Source organism: Phocoena phocoena, chromosome 4 (genome assembly GCF_963924675.1).
Source record: "Phocoena phocoena chromosome 4, mPhoPho1.1, whole genome shotgun sequence".
Taxonomy (NCBI): domain Eukaryota; kingdom Metazoa; phylum Chordata; class Mammalia; order Artiodactyla; family Phocoenidae; genus Phocoena; species Phocoena phocoena.
In genome coordinates, this window is record NC_089222.1 from 143,344,231 (window position 1) to 143,366,705 (window position 22,475).

At 49.5% G+C, this 22,475-nt stretch overlaps 1 protein-coding gene across 2 annotated transcripts in view; it reads left to right on the forward strand.

The window, feature by feature from the left end:
• The first annotated feature begins 6,074 nt into the window (after positions 1–6,074).
• UBASH3A (ubiquitin associated and SH3 domain containing A) overlaps positions 6,075–22,475 on the forward strand; it is a 39,227-nt gene continuing 22,826 nt past the window's right edge. The window contains exons 1-6 of one of the 2 annotated variants that reach the window (XM_065876388.1): positions 6,075–6,461; positions 8,433–8,486; positions 11,383–11,569; positions 13,883–14,081; positions 17,479–17,648; positions 18,538–18,746. In XM_065876388.1, the coding sequence (XP_065732460.1) occupies positions 6,349–6,461; positions 8,433–8,486; positions 11,383–11,569; positions 13,883–14,081; positions 17,479–17,648; positions 18,538–18,746 (932 nt within the window). In that variant the 5' untranslated portion in view covers positions 6,075–6,348. The remainder of the gene's footprint in view (positions 6,462–8,432; positions 8,487–11,382; positions 11,570–13,882; positions 14,082–17,478; positions 17,649–18,537; positions 18,747–22,475) is intronic. The other variant, XM_065876389.1, reaches the window with a different exon arrangement.

Below are 22,475 nucleotides of genomic sequence, written 5' to 3' on the forward strand. Positions count from 1 at the left end.
CACTCTACAGAGACACCCTGCCCGCTCCACTCTGTAGAGTCCTCTGCGTCCCAAGAGGCTTCTGCACACGATACGGCTTAAAGATGTGTTATCAGGAAAGCACAGAGCCCTGCTGCTGTGGGCAGGGGACTAGGAAGCCCTTTGGAAGGCCAGGGTGAACGTGAGCTAGATGGGAGTCGTGCATTCACTGATTCAGCAAACACTGATGGGCCGTCTGCCATGAGCCAGCCATCTAGACTCAGAGCAGGTGGCAGAGGGGACAAAGCGCTCACCTGTGGTCTCAGGTGATGACAAACAGTAGGAAGAGATGAGGCCAGGAGAGGTTTAGATAATGATGGGACGGTGTGGTGGAGGAAGGCCTCCAGGAAGGAAGTGATGTCTTAGCAGAGCCCTTGATGATGTGGTAAAGTAGGTCTTGTGAGCCTGATACTAACCAGGATTCTTGGCCTCCTTAACCGATAGAAATTGATAAGAGGCCAGACAAGAAATTCAGGCAAGGCTGTATTGGGGCTCCTGCGGCCACAGGAAGGAGCGAAAGCAAGTAACAGGTTCCCCTGATCGCTCCCCGAGGGGGACTGAGCAGTTTCTTACATGGGGTGAGGGGAGGGGTGTGTCCAGGGGTCAGGCCAGAGGGTGGCTCAGGTGGTCTGCCCACCCTTTTGGTGGTGTTGAGTGCAGGAGGCATGCGCAGTGCCCTGCTTTTGCTCCCAGCTCTTCAGAAGTGGCAGTTGGGGTTTTGCTTTTTTTTTGGTCTCTTTGTATTTTTTGAATCTTGTTGTCCAGAATTTGTCCTAACTGTGCATGTGCAAAGTTATTTTTAATCCTTTATAGTTTCTTTGCATTTTGTTTCTCTAGGAGACGTTTGTCCAGGTGCAAGCACTGCAGCAAAGGATCCCAGGTCCCAGCCTGTCTCCAGCTAAGAAGGGAGCTTGCTCCAAGCATGGGACCATCAATGCCAAAGACCCAGTGGAGAGGATGAGTTAGGAGTGTTGGAGAAACTCAGGAAAGCCTATGTGCCTGGAGAGGCCAAAGGGCAGAGCTTAGAGAGCCCGGGCTCCTGGAAGGACTCTGGTTTGGCATCCACGTGAGGGAAAGGGTGGAGGAGCTGATGTGGTAGATCCCCGGGTGTGGTGGGGATCTACCTGTGTGCACCAAGTATAGGGGCAGGTTTGTGTGTACAGAGAACCAGTAGGAGGCTACTGAAACCCTGGGCCACCACGACTGCGACCAGGGTGCTGGTGGTGCAGGTGGAGATCAAGGGCAGGGTTTGGTATTGATTTTGAAGGTCGCATTGGTGGGATTTGTCAATGGCAACAGTAGCCAAAGAACTATATTCAGCCAATCGTGAATTACTTCAGTCTTGTTTTCCCACCTCCGAGCACCTGCCCACATATCTCTCAGTGTCTTTTGCATTTAACACCAGGTGTCCCTCAAGCCCATACATCCCTTCTTTACATCTGTCCTAACTACCCTCCCCAGTCCCTGAAGGAACATTTGCTCTCAAAGACAGCAACGGGAAACTTAGAACTTAATTCTTTCTTTGCTTTTACCTGAGTGTCATAGCTGGCGCTCCCAAGTGTGGTACAGCTCTCGAAGGACAAAGTCTAGAATGTACTCTTTGGGTGTCCAGCCCAATGGTGAGTGTATGATGGGCCTCCATGTATACGAGTTGATTGTAAACCTAGGTGGATGGAGAATACTGGGTGGACATGCAGAAAACCAAAAGCAGCCACGAGGGCATATTACCATGTGTTCACATGTTGTCATGTGGGTCACATGAAGTCAAAGATTGGGACAATTCACCAGGGAGTATTAGGGAAAGAACCCATGAAGGTAGCTGGACTTCTACCACCATAAAGTAGCTTTTCAGAAAGGTTACCTACAATTCAATTCCATCAAACTCAAAATAAAATGTTAAGGAAACAGAAATCAGCATACGTAGGGCTGGTATCTGATATTCACCAAGCTAATGTCTTCAGAGGTCTCCGTTCGAAGGTATGAGAAGGGACATCCTCCCGAGGACTGCTCTAGAAGCTGTGAAGCCTTAGTAACCATCTTCACACAGCTTGAGTTACAGGTGTGGTCTGTTCCCACCTTGATTCCTTTAGTGAGTGAAGGGAGGCTTTGGGGCTCAACCACAGTAGAAATCGTTGATCAGGAAGCTTTAGTCTTTTCACTGTTGGCCTTTGAAGCTAACTTTTCAATCTAAGAAAAAGGAATTAAGCTAGATAGGGCACTTCCTGGTTTACACGGATAAGATCTTTTTTTAAAAAAATTTACATTTTAATGTGCTATAAGCACCATGGTTCACAAAGTGGTTTACTGTTAGAAGAGAAAAGTATGTTTGAAGAGAGGCTCTATTTCAGACCCCAACTCTACTTTTTTCCCTTTGGGTAACAAGCTTTGCCTATTTTCAGACATTCAAATTTAAGATCTATAATTCATTTGATTTTGAAATTATTTCATCTTTTGAAATCCTCAAAGGGAAAAGACATTACTTTAAAATATAATTTTTACTTTTCACATTTAAAGGTGAAATATTGTAACTCTTTCCTCTGAGGTGGACGAAAATATAAGGAGATGCACTATATAGGTATATGTCATATGTATTCAATATTTGGTGTCCAAACCAGTGCAATAAAACTAAGGAAGAAGGAGGAGGAGGAAGAAGAAAGAAAAAAAGAAAAGGAAAAAAGAAAAAAGATGAAAGAAAAAGAAAGGAATAAAGGAAGGAAGGGAAGAAAGAGGGAAGGAAGGGAGAATTTTTAAAAGAAAAGAATATGTACTGGTTAGAAAACAAGAAATACAGCTAGTATTATTCATAGACAAAATTATTTTTGCACAAAGAATATCTTTAAAATTCTAAAGATAAACTTTTAGAATGAATAAGTAGGTCAAATAAGACTTGTGGATATAAGTTGAGTGTAAAATAATCTGAAATCAATAGTATTTTGATTTACCAGCAACAGAGAGTAGGAACATGAAATTTTTAAAAGATATACTTTACAGTACATCAATAATAATGAAATATCTAAGAATAATAAAACCAATATTGTAAAACCTTGTGAAAATTAAGAGGGAAACCTCACTAAAATGGAATTGGAAGGCCAGAAGTGGGAGTTCTCACAGACACGCAGGTAGACGTCAATTACGTGAATTGTCAGTTACAGGAAGAATTGTCAATTACAGACCCCAGCAGAAGGATCACCAAAAGGAAAGAATCACCAATTATGCCCCCCAACAGGAAAAAATGCACATTGCATCTCCTACAAGAAATTGACCACCCCGGTAACTCAGCCAGGGAAAAATGTCATCACCCTGAATTCTCACTTTTATCCAATGGGCTCAGTTCAAAATAAGCCCTCCCAGCTTCCTCCATTTTACTATAAAATAATGTTCCTCTCCTTTGTTTATTAGACTTGCCTGTGGTTTTTACTGTGACTTACTTGTCCTGAATTTCAATTCTCTGTTATTCTCGAATAAACCCATTTTTGCTGGTAAAATAACTGACTTTTATTTTTTAAGATAGCAACGTGGATACAGGAACTATGTAACAGAATTGGAAGTGCCTGGAAATTTGGCAACTTACATAAGATGGTCAAATTCCTTGAAAAACAACTTAATAAAACACATACAAGAAGAATAGTCCTATATTGCTTAAATAAAGTAAATTCATAATTTAAAACTTCCCAAAAAAGAAAATTCTAGGCTCAGATGACTTCACTGATAAATCTTTTCAAATATTTAAGAAAGAAATTATACCAAACTTACAAAAACTCAGAGAATTTGGAACGAGGTAACACTTCCCAACTCATCTATGAGGCCAGAATAAGGCTGACACTAGGGTGACCAACTGTTCTTGTTTTCCTGGGACTGAGAGGGTTTTCCCAGGATGGGAACTTTCAGTGCTAAGACCAAGAAAGTCACAGGTAACTCAGAATGAGTTGATCACTGCTGATACCAAAACCTGACAAGGAAATTACAAGAAGGGAAAGCAAAAGGCCAAGCCAACTTACAAACATCGATGCAAAGATTTTAAACAAAACATTAACAAATTGATTCCAGTGATATATTAAAAGGATAACATATTATAGCCAAGGAGGTTTTATCTTTGGAAAACAAGATCGATTTAACATTCAAAAGTCAATTGGGGGCTTCCCTGGTGGCGCAGTGGTTGAGAGTCCGCCTGCCGATGCAGGGGACACGGGTTCGTGACCCGGTCCGGGAAGATCCCACATGCCGCGGAGCGGCTGGACCCGTGAGCCATGGCGGCTGAGCCTGCGCGTCCGGAGCCTGTGCTCCGCGACGGGAGAGGCCACAACAGTGAGAGGCCCGCGTACCGCAAAAAAAAAAAAAAAAGAAGTCAATTGGTGTAAGTTACCTCATTCATTGAATAAAAAAGGAAAACAATATGATCACCTCAATAGACACAGAAGAAGCATAAGATAAAATTTAATATCCATTAATGAAATTCTAAAACACTTCAGTAAACTAGGAGTGAAAAGGAATTTCTTTTATTTGATAAAGAGTATCTACCAAAAAGCCACTTTTATTCAACATGGCATTGGAGGTCTTTGCCAGACAATATGGCAAGAAGAGGAAATAAAGTTTATAAATATTAGAAAGTGAGGGGAAAACTGTCCTTATTTGAAGATTACATAATTGTGTACATAGAAAATCCAAAAGCATCTACCAAATATTAGAATTAATAAGCGATCTCAGGGCTTCCCTGGTGGCGCAGTGGTTGAGAGTCCGCCTGCCGATGCAGGGGACATGCGTTCGTGCCCCGGTCCGGGAAGATCCCACATGCCACAGAGCGGCTGGGCCCGTGAGCCATGGCCGCTGAGCCTGCGCGTCCGGAGCCTGTGCTCCGCAACGGGAGAGGCCACAACAGTGAGAGGCCCGCATACCGCAAAAAAAAAAAAAAAAAAATGGCAGACAACTAGAAGAGGCCCATCCCCAAAGAGGAAATTCAGATGGTCAACAGCCTGTCTCGTGGTGGTCAGTGTCACTGACATTTGGAGAAACACAAATTAGAACCAGAGTGAGATACAACGACGCAGCCCCAGACTGGCTGAAAGACTGATAACATCAAGTGTGGGCAAGGATGTAGAGCAGAAGAAACTTTCATCCGCTGCTGGCAAGGGGGCAAGTTGGTACAAATGAAGGATGCATATGTCCTATGACCTCACTATCCCACACCTAGACGGGTACCTAACAGAAATGCATGCATGGGGCACTCAAACACATATACAAGAACGTGTGCGCGGCAAAACTGAAAACCCCCCAAATGTACGTCAACTGAGAGCTAGAGAAGTAAATTATGGTGCGTTTATCTGGTAGTCCACAGCAATACAGTGAGCCATGGCTACACTCAATAACGTGGATAAATTTCACACTCACGATTTTGGGCAAAAGGAATCAGACATGAAAGAGTACATGCTATACGGTTCTGTCTATGTCAGATTCAAAGATGAGCAAAATTCATATATATATGAGCACAGCAGCTACATTTTGGGGGAGGGAGGAGAAAACTAGGAGGCTGGGGGAATGATGCCGGGGGCCAGGGGTTTTCTGAGGTTCTGGGGATGTTCTAGAACAGGACATCTGTTGACATCTTGGTCTGGGCCCTTCTTTGCTGCCATATGTGCTGCAGCATTCCTGGCCTCAGCCCACTGGGTGCAGGTAGCAAACACCCCCTCCTCCAGCTGTGACAACCAAAAATGTCTCCAAACATTGCCAGTGGTCCCTGGGGATGGGGGCCAAAATTGCCCTGGTTGAGGACCTTTGTTTCATTGCTGGTCTTGGAGGATGAGGTTAGCAAGCTCACTTTGTGAAAATGCATTGAGCTGTACATGTAGGATTCATCAGATTTTCTGCATGCATATTAAACTTTAAGAGTTTTTTAAATTAAAAAAAAAATTCAATGAATAACTAGAAGAGCCAAAACTTTTAGAGCTAGCAGGGACACTAGATGCAGTGTCTTGCAGATAAGGAAGCTAAGATACAGTGGCTCAGAGTTAACCCCACACCGGCTTCCCCTCCTCCACCCTGCCCCCTCCCTCCCAGGCCGACTCGCTCCCCAATACAGCCCAAGTCAGAGCCAAGGCCGATCCCATGCAGGTACTCGGTTGGACCTCTAGACTCCAAACCCCACTGTGGAAGGGGCTTGGTTGACTACACCCATACTCTGCAAAGAGAATTCTGAAAACCAATAGCTCATGCAAACAGGATATTAGCTTTTGTCGGAAAGATCAAAAAGGGCTTGAGGTTTTTCTTCTCAGCCTCAGCCTCCCCTGCCTCTCCCTCCCTGCTTTATCTGCTCGCTTCAGTCGGCATCAGGAAGAGATGGCAGCGGGTGAGACTCAGATCTATGCCAAGGTTTCCAACAAGCTCAAGGGCCGCAGCACCACCTCGCTCCTGGACCCCCTCCTGGGCATGGGCTTCCCGGCACATACCGCGTGAGTACCGCCCTGGCTGGCCATGTGCCCTGGACCCTGAGCTGGCCCCTCTGGGGCCACAAAACTGCAGGTGGCTCAGAGCACTTACTTCCTGTCAAGGGGTGCACCATGCAGGGCCAGAGACTGGCTCAAAATGAGGCCTTTTCTGCTTTTATAAATGACACGATCTTGGCCTTTTAAAGACAAACTCTGCTGGCTGGTGATGGAGGGACCTTGAAATTTGTGAAAATTGGAAGCAGGGTTTGGAGGGGTCTGGCTGTACCCCCTCTGTGGGCAGCTCAATGAATCTGAGACAGCTTTTTAGACTCGAATTTGAAAGCCCCAAAGCCGGGTGGGTCTCTGATGCTGGGACCTCTTGAAATACACAAGAATGCAGTTCTAAATATGCAGGGAAACCCCTTGTCCTTAGAGGGGGGCTCTCTTGAATGTCTGATAATGGAGCGAAATGGTTAAGGAACTCCTCGAGCAGGGTGGACATGATCCTACTTGCCCAAGGAGAAGGGCCACACAGAGATGACTCCACCTTGAAGGTCACCCTCTGGGAGAGGACAGGGTCCCCCAAAACAATGAGCTTGAGACCGACAGCAGGTTGCAGCTTCCACAGTTTTCTTAGATCTGGGGCTTTTCACCTGCTTATTCATGTGGGAAATACATCCTAAGTCCCCTTAGGTAACCTCGGACTTGGGGGGGGGGGCAAACTCTCCTTAGACAGATGACAAACCCTTGCCCAACTGCGTGGAATGACTGAGGCTGGACCCCTTTCCTCCCCAACCCAAATCAGGACTTTGTTGTCATGTTATGCTCATAGTAAAGCGGGGGTCTGTGAGACGGGAACAGAACCAGGCGTGTGCAGGGAGCTTGCCATGGGCCGGGCACCATCCGTCAGAGGCAGAAGGGGACACCGAGGCCAGAGAGGGCAGATTCTGGAGGGGCAGGGCTGGAACCCCACTCCCAGTAACACTCACGCTTGCAACACTCATGCTTTATTACGTGACCAAAGCCACCATCGGAGACGTACTCAAAATTCCTTCCAGTTTAAACAGCTGCGTGTTGGAGGTGGAGAAACGTGTTTTAAACGTCTCCCTTAGGCGACAGCACCCAGGTAAGGCTCCTGTTAACCTCTCCAGGCAGCCTCATCCCCGCCAGTATCCTCTGAAATAGCAGTGCTGGGCACTGGCCATCTTGGGTGCCTGGTCAACTCCAGCTATTTCCAGGCTGAATTCCCGGATGAATTACCTTCACCAAACTCCATCTGTCCAGTTCAGTCCCCTTCAGTTAAACTCCATTCAGTGTACATTCATCCCAGTTTCAAGGATGAGTAAGACTTGGTTGGGCCCAGGGAGCTTGTGGTCCAGTTGAGCAGGTAGATGGACTCAAGTCCACTGAGATGAGGGGCAAGGTGGCCATATGTGCAGTGGGGAAGTGCAGGAGAGCTGCACGGGCATCCTGCTTGGGTGGTTTGCGGAGGGCTTCCTGGAAGAGAAACGTCTGAGCCGAGCCTGGAAGACCCAGTGCCATTTGCCCCAGGACATGCTGGCACCGGGCCTAATCTTGGCAGGGAGGCACGTGTGCAAGCCTGGGACATGGCCCTGCACAGCCGACTCAAGGGTCCAAGAGCGGGTCCACCTGGCTTGGGAGCAGGTGCATTGGGGAGGGATGGGGACGCGGGATTCAGGTGTGGGTGGACCTCAGGACAGGAGCCCTTGGACTCCGTGCCAGGGACTGGGGGTGGGGGCCAGGGAAGGAAAATGATGGGCTGAGATGCAGGGCGTCTGCGTTTCCAAAACCACAGTGATGCCACGCGGAGGGCGGAGGACTGGGCGCTGCATCCCACTGTGAGGTCTGGCTGTCCAGCCCCTGGGGGTGACCCCCTAAGGTCCCATGTGCTGCAGGGACACTCCTGTCTCTCTGACCTTTTCCAAAGAACAGAAGGCAGGTTCTGAGAGCTCCTCGCGTTCTCCCTCCCCACAGGCTCAAGGCGTTGGCGGCGACTGGAAGGAAGACGGTTGCGGAGGCGTCAGACTGGTAGGTGCAGGGTGAGCGCTGGGAAGTGCCCAGGACACTCCAGGGGGCGGGGAGCCTCCATGCCGCCCACCCAGCACCCAGGGAAAGGAATAAAGAGGCCCCGGTTAAAATGGAAAACAAAAGAGAGAGAACGTTGAACAACGTTTTCTTCACTTAAAAGTCTGATTTAGGGCTTCCCTGGTGGCGCAGTGGTTGAGAGTCTGCCTGCCGATGCAGGGGACGTGGGTTCGTGCCCCGGTCCGGGAAGATCCCACATGCCGCGGAGCAGCTGGGCCCGTGAGCCATGGCCGCTGAGCCTGCGCGTCCGGAGCCTGTGCTCCGCAACGGGAGAGGCCACAACAGTGAGAGGCCCGCGTACCGCAAAAAAAAAAAAAAAAAGTCTGATTTAATCCAAACGTGCCTGTTAGTGAAGAGTAATATCCATGTGATTTGTTGAGTAAATAGGGCAGAGCCATTCTTGCTGATATGAAGGCGAGGTTGCCACCGTCTTCACCTCTGATGGGGCGAGAACTTGCAGGTGGTGTTGATTGCCCCCCAAGGCCTCGCACGTTGCCTCTCAGGGTGCCAGGTGCCTGGGGGCTGGGGGGAGCTCTGGGTTCCAGGAGGCTCAGCCAGCCCTCAGCTCTGCAGCTCTGCCAGCCTCCTGCTGCTACGGGCCTCGGTTTCCAGCCCTGGGAATCAAAGAGGACACCCCGTTCTCTAAAACTCAGTCCCGCCCGCGTGTGACCTGATGCCATCATCCTTCCCCTGGTGGGAAGTCCCCTCGTGCTCCTCCCCGGAATAGCTGCAGCGAAAATCAAACAAAAACCCCAGGTCCCGCCAAGCTGGGGTGCCCTCCCCAGAGCAGGATGGCAGACACAGGCACCAGGTCTCTTAGGGCTCAGAGTGTCCTCGGCGGGAACCCCCTCCTCCTCCAAAAACTCTAGGCCAAGGGCAAAAATGCCCGCCCTGTACGGGACAAAGGGAAGCACCCGGGACCCTCTGGGCTAGGCTAACCCTAAAGTCCATTGCAGAATTGGAATTAAAAACCAAACCCACTGCCCTGAGGGTCGTGCTAGTGGTGACTCAGCCAGAAAGCCCAGCAGACCCACCGAAGAACAGGGAGGTGGTGGGTCCCCTAGATTCTGTGAGAGTGGGACCAACCGCACTCCTAATCGGGGGCAGATCAGGATGCCGTTAACAGCAAAAGGCGGCTTCAAGTGCTGGTGAGAATGAGGGGAAGGTGGTCTCTCACTTTCTCAGCTGCAATAGCGGTGAATTAGCTGCCACCCAGAAGTTCCTGTCCAAGTACATTCCCTGAAGAAACACAGAGGACCTAAAAGGACATGTACAAAGATCTTGATCACAGAGCTGTGAAATTTAGAAAAAAGAAAACAATTTAAATGTCCATCAGTGGCATGGGTGGATGAGATATGTAAATGATGTGCTGTTATACAGACCTTAGAAGGTTCATTCTGACAAACTTCCCCAGATGTATGTGTATCAATGTGGAGAGATTACAAAACCACAGGGTCGAGTAAAAAATGCAAGTTGCTGAATTATTTGAACAATAGCTTATGATTTATATAAAACACACACAAGTGCTATCTGTGGATTTGTTACCTAGAGGTCTAGAAGAAAACAAGCAGATTAAGACCTGAGGTTTCCTCTAGAAAAGGGGAAGTGAGCTACAATGGAAGGGGTATAGCTTCCTCTATTGGTATTTTTTTTATTAAGGAGAAGGTATTTGTGTGTCTCTTACGTTTTCTCCAGTGGCTGTACCCTGATTCCTAAATTTAATATTATATCACAAGCACTTCTCTGAGTCATCAAAAATTATTCAAATCCATAATTTCCAATGACTGCATGATAAAGTTATTGTCTTTTTTCTCGTTTTTTCCTTCTTTCCTATTATAAATAACCATACAATAAATATGTTATATGAAGTCTTATCTATACTTTTTCCCTCGGATAAATTTCTGGAAGTGGAATTACTAGTTCAAATGGAATGGGTATTTTAAGGCTATTGACACATCTTAGCAAATTGCTATATGTAAAGGTTGCAGAAATTCATCCTTAAGTCTCACTGCACCTTCGACACAATCAAGCCTAACTTTCACCCTCTCAAAGACATTCTGTTAATTTGACAAGTGAGAAAATCAGTGTCTCGTGGTTGCCTCAATTTTTTTTTTTTTTGCGGTACACGGGCCTCTCACTGTTGTGGCCTCTCCCGTTACGGAGCACGGGCTCCGGACGCACAGGCTCAGCGGCCATGGCTCACGGGCCCAACCGCTCCGCGGCATGTGGAATCCTCCCGGACCGGGGCACGAACCCGCGTCCCCTGCATCGGCAGGCGGACTCTCAACCACTGCGCCGCCAGGGAAGCCCCCATTTTTTTTTTATTATTGGTGAGAATGAACTTGAATTGGGGGCTCTATGCCATTTTTCCTAGTATTTTTTTTCTTAGTATTTAAAATAACTTTCTGAATTGAAAGAAAATATAGTAGCCACCTAAGTTCTGTCTAGTTCTTTGTGGCTTTGATTTTTACACTTAATTTGAAGTTGGAGATAAAATTAAAGTGTGAGTTTTTTTCCACAAAATTTTCAACCCTAAGGAGATGACTGGCCCACAAAGACCACTAGAAGACCAGGTTTTGAGTGTTTCTGTCACCTTTCTCTGCTTTTCTGGGTCTTTGGCCTGGGAATCAGACTAGCCAGGATCTGAGACCTGGCTGGACACTGACCTGCTCTGCGGCCACACTCAGCCCCATGCTCGGCAAGTCCCGCCCGGGCATGGACATCTCTGCTCTGCACGGCCTGCTGTTCTGAGTTGCTGTCACCACTGTCCTGTGTCCTCCATGGGGAAAGACTCTTTTGGCCACGACGCCAGGTAACAGTGTCCCATTCTCTGTTGCAGGCTGCACTGCCATTGCAATGACCCTTCTCTCGACGACCCCATCCCCCAGGAGTACGCCCTTTTCCTCTGTCCCACGGGACCCCTGCTGGACAAACTTCAAGAGTTCTGGAGAGAGAGCAGGCGTCAGTGCGCAAAGAACAGAGCGCATGAGGTCTTCCCTCACATAACGCTCTGTGACTTCTTCACGGTGAGTCGATCCAAGGAGTTTTTAATGCTCATTAACACAGCGGCTGAGTCATTTTCTGCCATAACTAGGTGGTGATGGGGCAAAATTGAGGGGTTTACTTTCACAGGGTGGTCCACAATGGTGGTGTTACCCGGACTCTTTGTGTGAGATATCCTTTACTTTCTTCCTCATCTTCATCTGGTCAACTTCTATTCATCCTTCAGAACCCAACTCATTTATCCCCTCCCTTTTTGAGTCTTCCCCAGCTCCCCAGGCAGAAGAGGTTGCTGCCCTTTGTGCTCCCACCATCCTCTTGTTTCTAAGTCTAGTGGCACTCTTCCCCTGTTGCATGGCCATGTGTCTGGTTCAGCTCTGCATCCCTCACTGGACTGAACCGCTCAAGTGAAGGAGGATAATTCACTTACCATTGCCCCCCAGGGACCAGCACCATGCCTCAAACAGAGTGGGTGCTTCACAGATGTGTGATGGATCAACTAAAGAACGGGTTGGCCAGCCACAGACGTAGGACTTCTCCCTGCCTGGGGGACCAGTTCTCTGATTCGAAAGATGTTCAGAGAGCCAGCTCCAGCTCCCAGGATGGGGTCCTGGGAAGGTGAGAAGGACCTGGGATGCTCAAAAGACAAGAGGGAGACATGAGAATGAGAGAAGGAGGGGCAGACACCACTGTGGCTCCCGACCAGAGAAAAGTACAGAGGGCACACCCTGGCCCCACCCCGGCTCTGCTGCCAGCAAACTCTAAGGGTCCCACCGGGGCCCAAGGAGCCCTCTGTTCCAGGCTCCTTTGCGCTGCACGGAAAGGGGGATGCAAACCTGTGCAGGAAGCCTTCCAGACGATGCCCAGGAGAAGCAGCATCTTCCAAAGCCCTTGACAATCATCCTCATTTGTCAGGGCCAGTGGGGAGGGATTCCCAGGTTCTGAAACCAGGAAAGTCCCAGGCAAACCAGGGTGAGTTGGTCACCCTACTTGCACATTGATGGCATTTGTGACAGGCTCCTTCCTGGCTTGTCCTAGGAGCTCATCAGGGAAAGGAGAGGCAGTGAAGCCAGCAACGAACATGACCTTAGAAATGGACACACCGGGTCCTGACAGCCAGAGAGCTGACTGGGGCCTCCAACTCTTCCTCCCAGCCTGTCGAGGCATGTCCATTTGTGAACGCACACACACATACACACACACAGCATCTCACACAGACACACCACACGCACACACCGTGTCACACACACAGATATGCACACAGAGACACGCCCAGCATGACACACAGACACACCACACACGTAGACACACGCACACACATTTCCCTTCTCTCGAGGTGGCTGCCCCCTCACGCCCGCCCCACGCCCCACCCTGCCCTGGTGGCTGAGTGCCCCTTTGCCACCACACGGTGCCGTCAGCTACAGGTCGGGGTATAACGTGGCTCCATGCTCCCAGATTACATGAGATGAGTGCCCGCCAGGCACCACGTGCTTTCCAGGCCCTACGAGGACTGCAAAGGTACAACAGAAAGGGTTGAATTTAGTGCGCTCCTGGTTAGCAGGGGAGCCGAGGGTGTGCATTAACAATGACGATAAGGTTCATAACTCAGAGAACTAAGAGGGCTGTGGGAAGCCCAGAGGGAGCCAGCTGCTGGGGAGAGCAGGATTTGGCCGGCTCCCCGAAGGGGGTGGCTCTGTCAGGGTTCCACTGGGGTCCCACACGGCCACGTGGAGTCTTTCCCACTGAGCAAGGAGCCAAGGGCTGTGTGGCCAGAGGGCAGGTGAGTGGGTGACAGCAGGGTTGAGGGGGAGCTTGTGAGCCAAGACCACGTCAGAGGAGACCCCGTTGGGGGCAAGGATGGCCCGATCACTGGCCGAGTGTGTGGCCTGCTGCCGGGTCTGAAGGTCAGCAGCTGAGGGGTAGGCTACAACCCTCCTCAGTAGGGTAGGTTGTGAGCGGTGCACCCCGGGGCTGCCTTGGTGTCTACAGGAAACCTCCAGGAGCCAATGATGCAGCACTGAGCCCAGCTGTGGGCCACAGGACTGGAGGACGGGGTTCAGGATGTGATGCAGGGTTGGGTCAACTCAACGTGCAGTGAGGCACATATTTAGAGGGACAAGGGATTTTTGACCTGGGCACTCAAAGGCTATTCTATTCCAAAAAGAGCTTGACCTGAATTCTATAAGAAACTGGGGACCAGCTATAGAGCGGATCCATCACCCCAAACGCCAGGACTAGTTAAATTATGTTACAGCATCGTGAGCAGAAAAGAGGCTCCCGAGGCTGCCTGATTTTTATTAGTTAAGGCAACAGGTGACTGTCCTGTCTCTGTCCCTCAGTGCGAGGACCAGAAGTTGGAGTGTCTGTATGAAGCACTGAAGAGAGCCGGGGATAGGACCCTGGGCGCCTTCCCCTCGGTCGTGCCTCTGGTTCTCCATTCTTCCGTCAGCTACCTGGGCTTCTTCGTGAATGACAGCACCGCAGACATCATCCAGGAATTTGCTGTGATGTTCGCCACGGAAGCTTCCATCTTAGCAGGTAGGCAGCCCCAGGCAGAAGCACACGCAGGCCCCGGTTAATAGAAAGTGGTCCCTTTGTGCCTGAGGGACTGAGCTCGCCACACTCGGATGCGATGGGCAGACCCCAGGGCAGCAAGAGTGAGGCTGTCTCCCCGATGCAGCGACGGTCATCCTACGGGCTGGCCGGACACAGGGTTATCTGCACCCTCACCAGGTCACTTCCACACCCACCTGGCCCTTTACAGCCAGCAACTATGACATGGCCTTAACCTGAGGCTGAACAATTAGCTAGAACCTCCGTAACGGGCCAGGATGTCCTTCAAAAATGTGAGCTAAGTCAGACAGAGAAAGACAAATATCATATGATATCACTTATACGTGGAATAAAAAAAATGGTACAGATGAACCTATTTACAAAACAGAAGTAGAGTCACAGATGTAGAAAACAAACTTACGGTTACTAAGGAGGAAAGGGGTGCGAGGGATAAATTGGGAGATTGGGACTGACATATACACACTACTATATATAAAATAGGTAACTAATAAGGACCTGCTGTAGAGCGCAGGGAACTCTACCCAATACTCTGTAATGACCTGCACGGGAATAGAATCTAAAAAAGAGTGGCTATGTGGATATGTATAACGGATTCACTTTGCTGTACAGCAGAAACTAAACAACATTGTACATCAATTATACTCCAATAAAAATTAATTAAAAACAAAACAGAGTGAGCGAATAGAAAGACTCAGAGCTAGCAGAGGGCTCTTCTCTAAGTGGGAATAGCCTTGTCTGCATCGATGCGGTTTTTCAGAACACTCAGCCGTGTTCCAGCTGCTGGGAAACTGTCCCAGGAGGGACGGTGTGTGGTCACATGATGACAGGGGATCGTAGGCTGGGGCACCTCCCTCCCTGCCCCCTGCAGACATGTATGAACGCAGATGCCGGTCACATGAATAATTTCCTTAGTCCCAGATTTCCATTTGGAGGCTCGCTTGGCGAGTCTGGGATCATATTTGCTAGATAATGATAACCTTACCCCATGTCCTTGCGGATTGCCTCCCTTACGTAAACGTGAGTTCAGGGCATGGCTCTTGAATCTCCTTGTCTCTAGAAGGACGACGGACATGGCTCTTGTCCTGATGCAGTGTATCAGCCACTTGCCTCCGAGCAGGCCTAGTACCTCACTTACTCCCATGCCCCCCAAAAGTGGCTCTTAATGACCACTCATTTTAAAAATAGAGTGACTGAGGGCTGTGCAGGGTAAAGTGCCTGCCCAAGGTCACTGTCATGGGTTGAAAAGTGTCCCCTAAAATTCAAGTCCACCAAAACCTCAGAAAAGGACCTTATTTGGAAATAGGTTCTCTATTAGATGTAATTAGTTGAGGTCACACTGGAGTAGGACAGGCCCTAAGTCCGGTGTCCTTGTATGACGAGAAGACACAGAGACACAGAGGAGAGGCCATGTGACCACGGAGGCAGGCTTTAAAGGATGTGGCCACAGGCAAAGGAATGCTGGGGCCACAGGAGCTGGAGGAGGCCAGGAGGGACCCTCCCCGGGAGCCCTCAGCTGGGGGGCACTGCCCTGCAACACCTTGGTTTTGGACTTGCAGCCTCCAGACGCATGAGAACAAATTTCTGTTGTTTTAGGCCACCCAGGGTGTGGCCATCTGTGACAATAGAGTCCCCAAGCCAGTGGGTGGTGGACCTGGCACTAGAGCCCGGCCACGTCCTGCTTCACGCCTCCTGGGCTTTGTGCTGACCCGCTCCGCACCCCGGGAAACCAGCTTTGACCTCACATCCATCGCCCACCCCTTAGCAGGCTCTGCCCTGCCCTCCACAGCCGGCACCCTGGGCCTGACCCTGATAGATCGGGAGGCACCAGGCACAGCTCAGCCAGCGAGCGTGATCCTGGCCAGCTCACAGTCCCCAGGGGCATGAGCCACACAGAGAAATAGACAAGCGCCCATTCAGATCAGGTGACTCAGTGATCTCTCTGACGATGACCTCAGCGGGCCTTTCCCAGGCCACGTTGACTCATCCACGGCAAGGCCGTCCCCCCCACCTCGTCTGGAACACCCGAGAAAAGGAATTTCCCCGCCACCCACATGCTCTCTTGCTTCGAGCTCCTCTCCCCTGCAGCTCAGGGCCTGGAGACCTCGCCAGTTTCTCTTTTGCTACCAAAGGCTCAGATAGAGGACGGGAGACATCAATGGGGTTTTGCCAAGTCTGGGCTCCAGGAAGTGGGTGCATCACCCTTGACGTTTTTCAGGGGGAAGACAGATCCTGTGTGTTGCTAAGTGTTGCCCGTGAGAAAGGTAGCAGGTAACTAAGATTTACTGAAAGTTTCCCGGGGACCTTACGGTTAAGAGGTCGGTTTCCCAGGACAGCCCGTCCAATCCTCAAGTTGCTGCTGTCGAAACTGAAGCTGAGTCAGACCAGGATGGTCCCCAAAGTCAGCTGCCAAACGGGGCAGCTGGGTCTAAAGTCAGGTCTATCAGATTCCAGAGTCTGTGCAGTTCCACTAATCACCACCTCCCCGGAACAAAGCTGCTTTGTGACCTGGCTGAAACCGGATCCCGGCTGCTTCGGGGACGCTGCTGCCCACTAACCTGAGGGCCCTGGGATGAGGTCCAGGAGGGCTGGGGCCATGAGGGCAGAGGTCACTCCAAAAGACCAGGGCCTGGTGGCGCAGGGGTTGAGAGTCCGCCTGCCGATGCAGGGGACGCGGGTTCGTGCCCCGCTCCGGGAAGATCCCACATGCCGTGGAGCGGCTGGGCCCGTGAGCCATGGCCGCTGAGCCTGCGCGTCCGGAGCCTGTGCTCCGCAACGGGAGAGGCCACAGCAGTGAGAGGCCCGCGTAAAAAAAAAAAAAAAAAAAAGACCAGGGCCTTGGCCACTCCAAGGGCTTCCTGCTTCACCAAAGTCAGCAGAACATTAGAGGCACTGCGACGTCCCGATGGAATCGCATTGCTTAGGGCATTTTCTTCCAGAGACTCCGCAACTGAACAAAAAGCCATTGACTGGAGCGTGAGCCCACCCGTTCAGGTCACATGCACACCCCGGGGGGTGAAGGAGATTTGAATCAATTGTCGGGACAATTAGCTTGCAAATTGATGGGCCACAAACAGCCACCCCCAAAACCTGTGTCTCTATACCCTCAGCTTTCCTGCTTCTTCGTAGAATCTGCAAGTACCTCCTTAACGAGGTGACCTCTGTGTGGTGGCCCGTCTGGGCCAACTCCTTGCCCTGTCGGGGCAGCGCTGGTGTGGGGAGGGGAGTGGGCAGAGGCAGGAGGTGCGTGTGTAAAGACGTTTGCACCTCCAGCCCGGGCTCGTGGCCGCCCCCGGATGCGGAGGCCCCCGGGCGTGCAGTGCGGACGTCCGGGTCAAGGTGCCCCGTTTGCGTGATTTCACAGACTGCACCGTGAAGCCCTGCACCAAGCAGCTGCATCTCACCCTGGCCCACAAGTTCTATCCCCACCACCAGAGGACGCTGGAGCAGCTGGCCAGAGCCATCCACCCCGGCCACAGCTGCCAGTGGACGGCCGCACTCTACTCCCGGGACATGCGCTTTGTACACTACCAGGTGAGCGAACGCAGGCGGACGGCTGGACTGGACCCCGCCATGGGAATAGGTGAACGCTGCCCTCCTGACGGAGCCCTGACCCGCAGGAGCCCTCGGATGGAGGTATTTCAGCAGAAGGACGGACTTCTATCCCTTGTCTAAAATCATTCTGTGGCCTGCGCTTTGGAATTAACATTCTTTTGTATCTTTAAGTCGCAGACACAGAAATTTGGGGAAACAGTGGAAACATTTCTGGTATTAAAAATGGACAGTTGCAAAGATTTACGAATACACTGTACTGCTTGCTAATTTGTTTAGATAATGATTTGAGTGAAGCCTCGGTTCAAGACTCCCTCCCCGTGGGACTGATTGCTTTAGATAGAAAGCTTGGTATGCTCCCTTCAGACCCATGGAACAAGTATGAATGAATCCACCGTGTTCTGTGGTGTGGGAGAAGCTGTAAATAACCTCACTCCAAGGCGGGCGGATGTGAACATCTGGTTATGCTTTGAGATTTTCATATAAGAAATAAGTAAACAGAGATAAATAGGTAGGTAGATAGTAGACTGATAAAATAGGTAGATAGATGATAGAGATAGATAGGTAGATAAATTGATAGGTAGATAAGAGGTAGATAGGTGATTGATAGATACAGATGTAAATAGATACAGAGGTAAATAGATGATAGATAGATAGATAGATGATAGAGAGATAATAGATAGATGATAGATAGAGAGTAACTAGAGAGACAGTTGATAGATAGATACCAAAGTTCATTTCTGAATGTACCTGAACAAGCGTATACCTCCTTTTGTCATATTCTACTGTCATCAGACAGAGGCTTGGATGTGTCTTGGAGACACAGAACCCATCCTTGCTTGAGACGTGAAGACACTTTCCTCCGTTCTAGACCCTGAGGGTCCTGTTCCAGTACAAACCGCAGAACACGGATGAGCTGACGCTCAGTCCCGGTGACTACATCTTCGTGGACCCCACTCAGCAGGAGGAAGCCAGCGAGGGCTGGGTGATTGGGATCTCACAGCAGACCGGCTGCCGGGGCTTCCTGCCCGAGAACTACACGGAGCGAGCTAGCGAGTGTGACACCTGGGTGAAGCACAGGTGAGCGCCACTCTGCCCCTGCAGCCCAGACGCCTCTCTCAGACTTAGTGTCTGAGAGCGTCTTTTTGGAAACAGTGGCCGTGGTGCTTGTATGCTTCTAGACAGTTCCATTGTTGGTAAAAATTGCCTTCTCCGTGCTAGCAACATTATCCCTGCAGGTATATGGTAAATATCTTGGTTGATTTGTGGTTTTCCACTGAAAACATTCAGAAAACATCAATTACTCTACAAAACTTTTCTGAGATCATAATCCCAAAAGGACTACAAAATACCACTTCCTTATTATGAGCAAAACAAATTATAGAAGCATACAAGCACCGTAGAAGAGATAATTCAATTAAAGATAAGCCAGTGAAATAAATTACGATACATCCATACAATAGAATACTTGAGGTTTTTAAAAATGATCACAGGGAAGTATTTTATGTACTGATATAAAAAAAATCCAAGAGAAGTCGCAGAACAATGTGTATAGGATAGTACTAACTGTGGGGAACAGATGCACTAAAACATTACCCTCTGTACTTAGATCTGCACGATATGTATTTACATGCACGTCCGTACATAAAAGTTCCCTGGAAGGGAAGATGTCTATAAACGTCTAACAGTGGCTACCTGCAGGATTGAGGGTGGGAGTTGGGAGAATGGAATAGGAATGGGAGGGAGACTTTTCACCCTCTACCACTGCATAATTTTTAACTTTGTGAACCATAGAAATGCATTACTTATTCAAAATCTAAATCAATCAATTTTAAGTTTAAAGAAAAGAATATAAGGAAACTGGGTCAAAGGGAGAGAAGTCAGACAAACCCAGGGCCAAGCTCTGTGCACACCATGCACGCTGTGGGCCCCAGGCTCCCAGCTCTCGCACACCCAACGTGGAAAGGGATATGGCTTCCACGAAAAGATCACAGCCATCCCAGGTGTGGGTAGACCAGTCGTCCCGGAGAAGCACAGTTTTGCAGATGTGGACACGGCCGTGTGTCCGGTGGCCACAACAAAATCACAGGACATTGGTGTCACGAGGGACTGCAGAGATAATCAGGTACATCGTCATCCCTGAGAGCTGAGAACACTTGGGCCCAGGGAGGTGGAGGGGCCAGATGACATCATGCAATCAAGGAAGCACTCGGTTCCTTTTAGAACCAGCTCAGACCATCACCCGGTCCAATGAACCATTTAAGGAGCAACAAGGGAGAAGATACCAGTTCCACCCAAACTGACCATCTGAGGTCCAGGTGGTGCGGGCTCCCGTCTGGTCCCTGTCCTTTAGCAAGTCCTCCAGTCCTTGCTCAGGACAAGAGAGCATCACTGTCGCCAGGCAGTCGGCAAACTGGATGTTTCTAGAACTATGCAGCTAAGATTCTGGAGAAAATGAGTTTGTGGCTATCGCATCTTTCACCTCACAGTTAATCTATTATTAGTCACCTGTCACCAAAGTAACGGTTCCAGCTTTTAAGCTGAACATTTCTGGGACTATTCCTTCTAGAAACAAGTTTCCCCTAGGAATTGATAAGTATTAACAAGAATTATAGCAAAAGAAGAGAAAACTAAGTACTGGGCTGGGCTGTGGGGTGTCCGATTGGCCCTGTTTTGGAAGCACCCCAGCTGTGCTGGGGAAGAAGTAAGACAGACAGTGACATGTGATTATGGGTCAGAAGGACAGAGAGCCAGCACTGTTGTTGGACTCAGCTGTCCTGGCTAAGTCTTTTAAAATGGCCCCAAATGTACTTCATTAAACTTCAAGCTTTTAAATTCAGAAGATGGCCCTAGAATGTCTGGACACCTTACTAATTGGTTGAGCAGAAATGCCGTCCGATGATACTGTCCCGAGGCTACTTCAGCTGTGGGCAGACAAACTGCTGTTTACAGACAGTGGATAAATATCCCTGACGGTGTCAGCACAGAATTCACACTTGGGACGTGCAACCCAAGCAGGAAAAAGTATTGGCCTTACATCAGTGACCCATCACCAATGCGACAATTCAGCATTTGTGCCAATAGTTCAGGGTCTCTGGATTCACTCAGCAACAAAATGACCCCACAATATTTGCCTGTTACTTTGAAGAAAAAGATCAGAGGTGACCACTGTGATATTGATGGAACATAGTTATGAATCGCAGCAGTTTTCAACCCTCCAGACAAGAATGTATGTAGCCTAATCTCGAACAAAGAGCCATGAACGTTAGAGCTTAGAGGACACTTTGTCCTCTTTGAGCCAAGATGAGAGCACCAACCCTGGAGCAACACATGCTCAGTAACTTTCCAAAACCACAGAGCAAGTTCCTGGCAAGTAGCTCAGACATAATAGAGATATTGTCGTGGTTTGCATTGTGTCCCCCAGATTCATACGTTGATGTCTGAAGCCCCAGCACCTCACAATGTGATTGTATTTGGAGATGGGTCTTTAAAGAGGTGATTAAGGTAAAATGAGGTCACAGGGTGGGGCCCTAATCCGATTTGCCTGGTGTCCTTATAAGAAGAGGAGATCCGGACGCAGACACACACAGAAGGATGGTCATGTGAGGACACAGGGAGAAGACGGCCGAGTACACACCAAGGAGGGAGGCCTCTGGAGGAACTAACCCTGCCCATACCTCCATCTTGGACTCAGCCCCCAGACTGTATGAGAATAGGTATCTGTTACCCGTCCATGGTACCTCGCTACGGCATCCCTAGCAGACACAGTCCACACAACCGCACAGACGGCAGCTGTGCCCCTTTTAAAAGCCAGGGAGAATTTAAATACATCTATTTCTATGGTGTAAGTTAAGCAGTAAGTGGGTCTCCAACGTTTCAGAAAAAAACAGAAGTATTAAAATGCTACCTTCTTTCCTTTCTCTTCTCATCACCAACATCCCCATGGTAATCAAGGTTGTATTTCATTTGAAAGAGTAGCAAAAAAAAAAAAAAAAATTCAAATTTTCTCTCCAGCTGTAAGCTTCACAGATGTTATTTATAGATAAGGAGGCTTCATTATCTGCCCTGAGGGCCCGGAGCAGGGTGCGGGAGGGCCACACCTCGCCCTCAGGAAGGGGAAACCCACCAGCATTTCCTGTGTCAACATGAGACTGCAAATACTGAGAGGCTCACTAGAAGAGGGAATGTCAATGGTCTGAATATGGGGATCACGTTCTTGTCTATTTATGACCAGTTAAAGATGTCGAATGTGCTGACATCTGACGCTGTGAGAATATGAGCCGTGTAAATCTATTTGACCTGGATCCTGCTGTTAGGGACCAGGGTTCTTAGCTTCCTTAATCAATGGAAGTTGATCAGAGGCCAGACAAGAAATTCAGGCACGGCTTTGTTGGGACCACTGCTGCCACAGGGGGGAGTGAGAACCAACAACAGGTTCCCTTGCTTGCCTGCTCCCCGAGGGGGGGCGAGCTAGTTCCTTATATGGGGTGAGGGTAAGGTGTGTCCAGGGGTCAGGCTGGAGGGGCGACTTAGGTGGTCTGCCCACCCCTTAGGTGGCGGTGTGTGCAGGGGGCACGCGCAGTGCCCTGCCTTTGCTCCCGACACCCTGTTTCTGCTCCAGGCTCTTCAAAAGTGGCAGTTGGGTTTTTTGGTCTCTGTATCTTTTGGGTCCAGAATTTGACCCAACTGGGTATGCACTCAGTTATTTTTAGTCCTGTACAGTTTCTTTGTATTCTGTTGCTGGAGGAGAGGTGTGTCCAGGTGCAAGGCCTGCAGCAAAGGGTCCCAGGTCCCAGCAAAAGGTCCCAG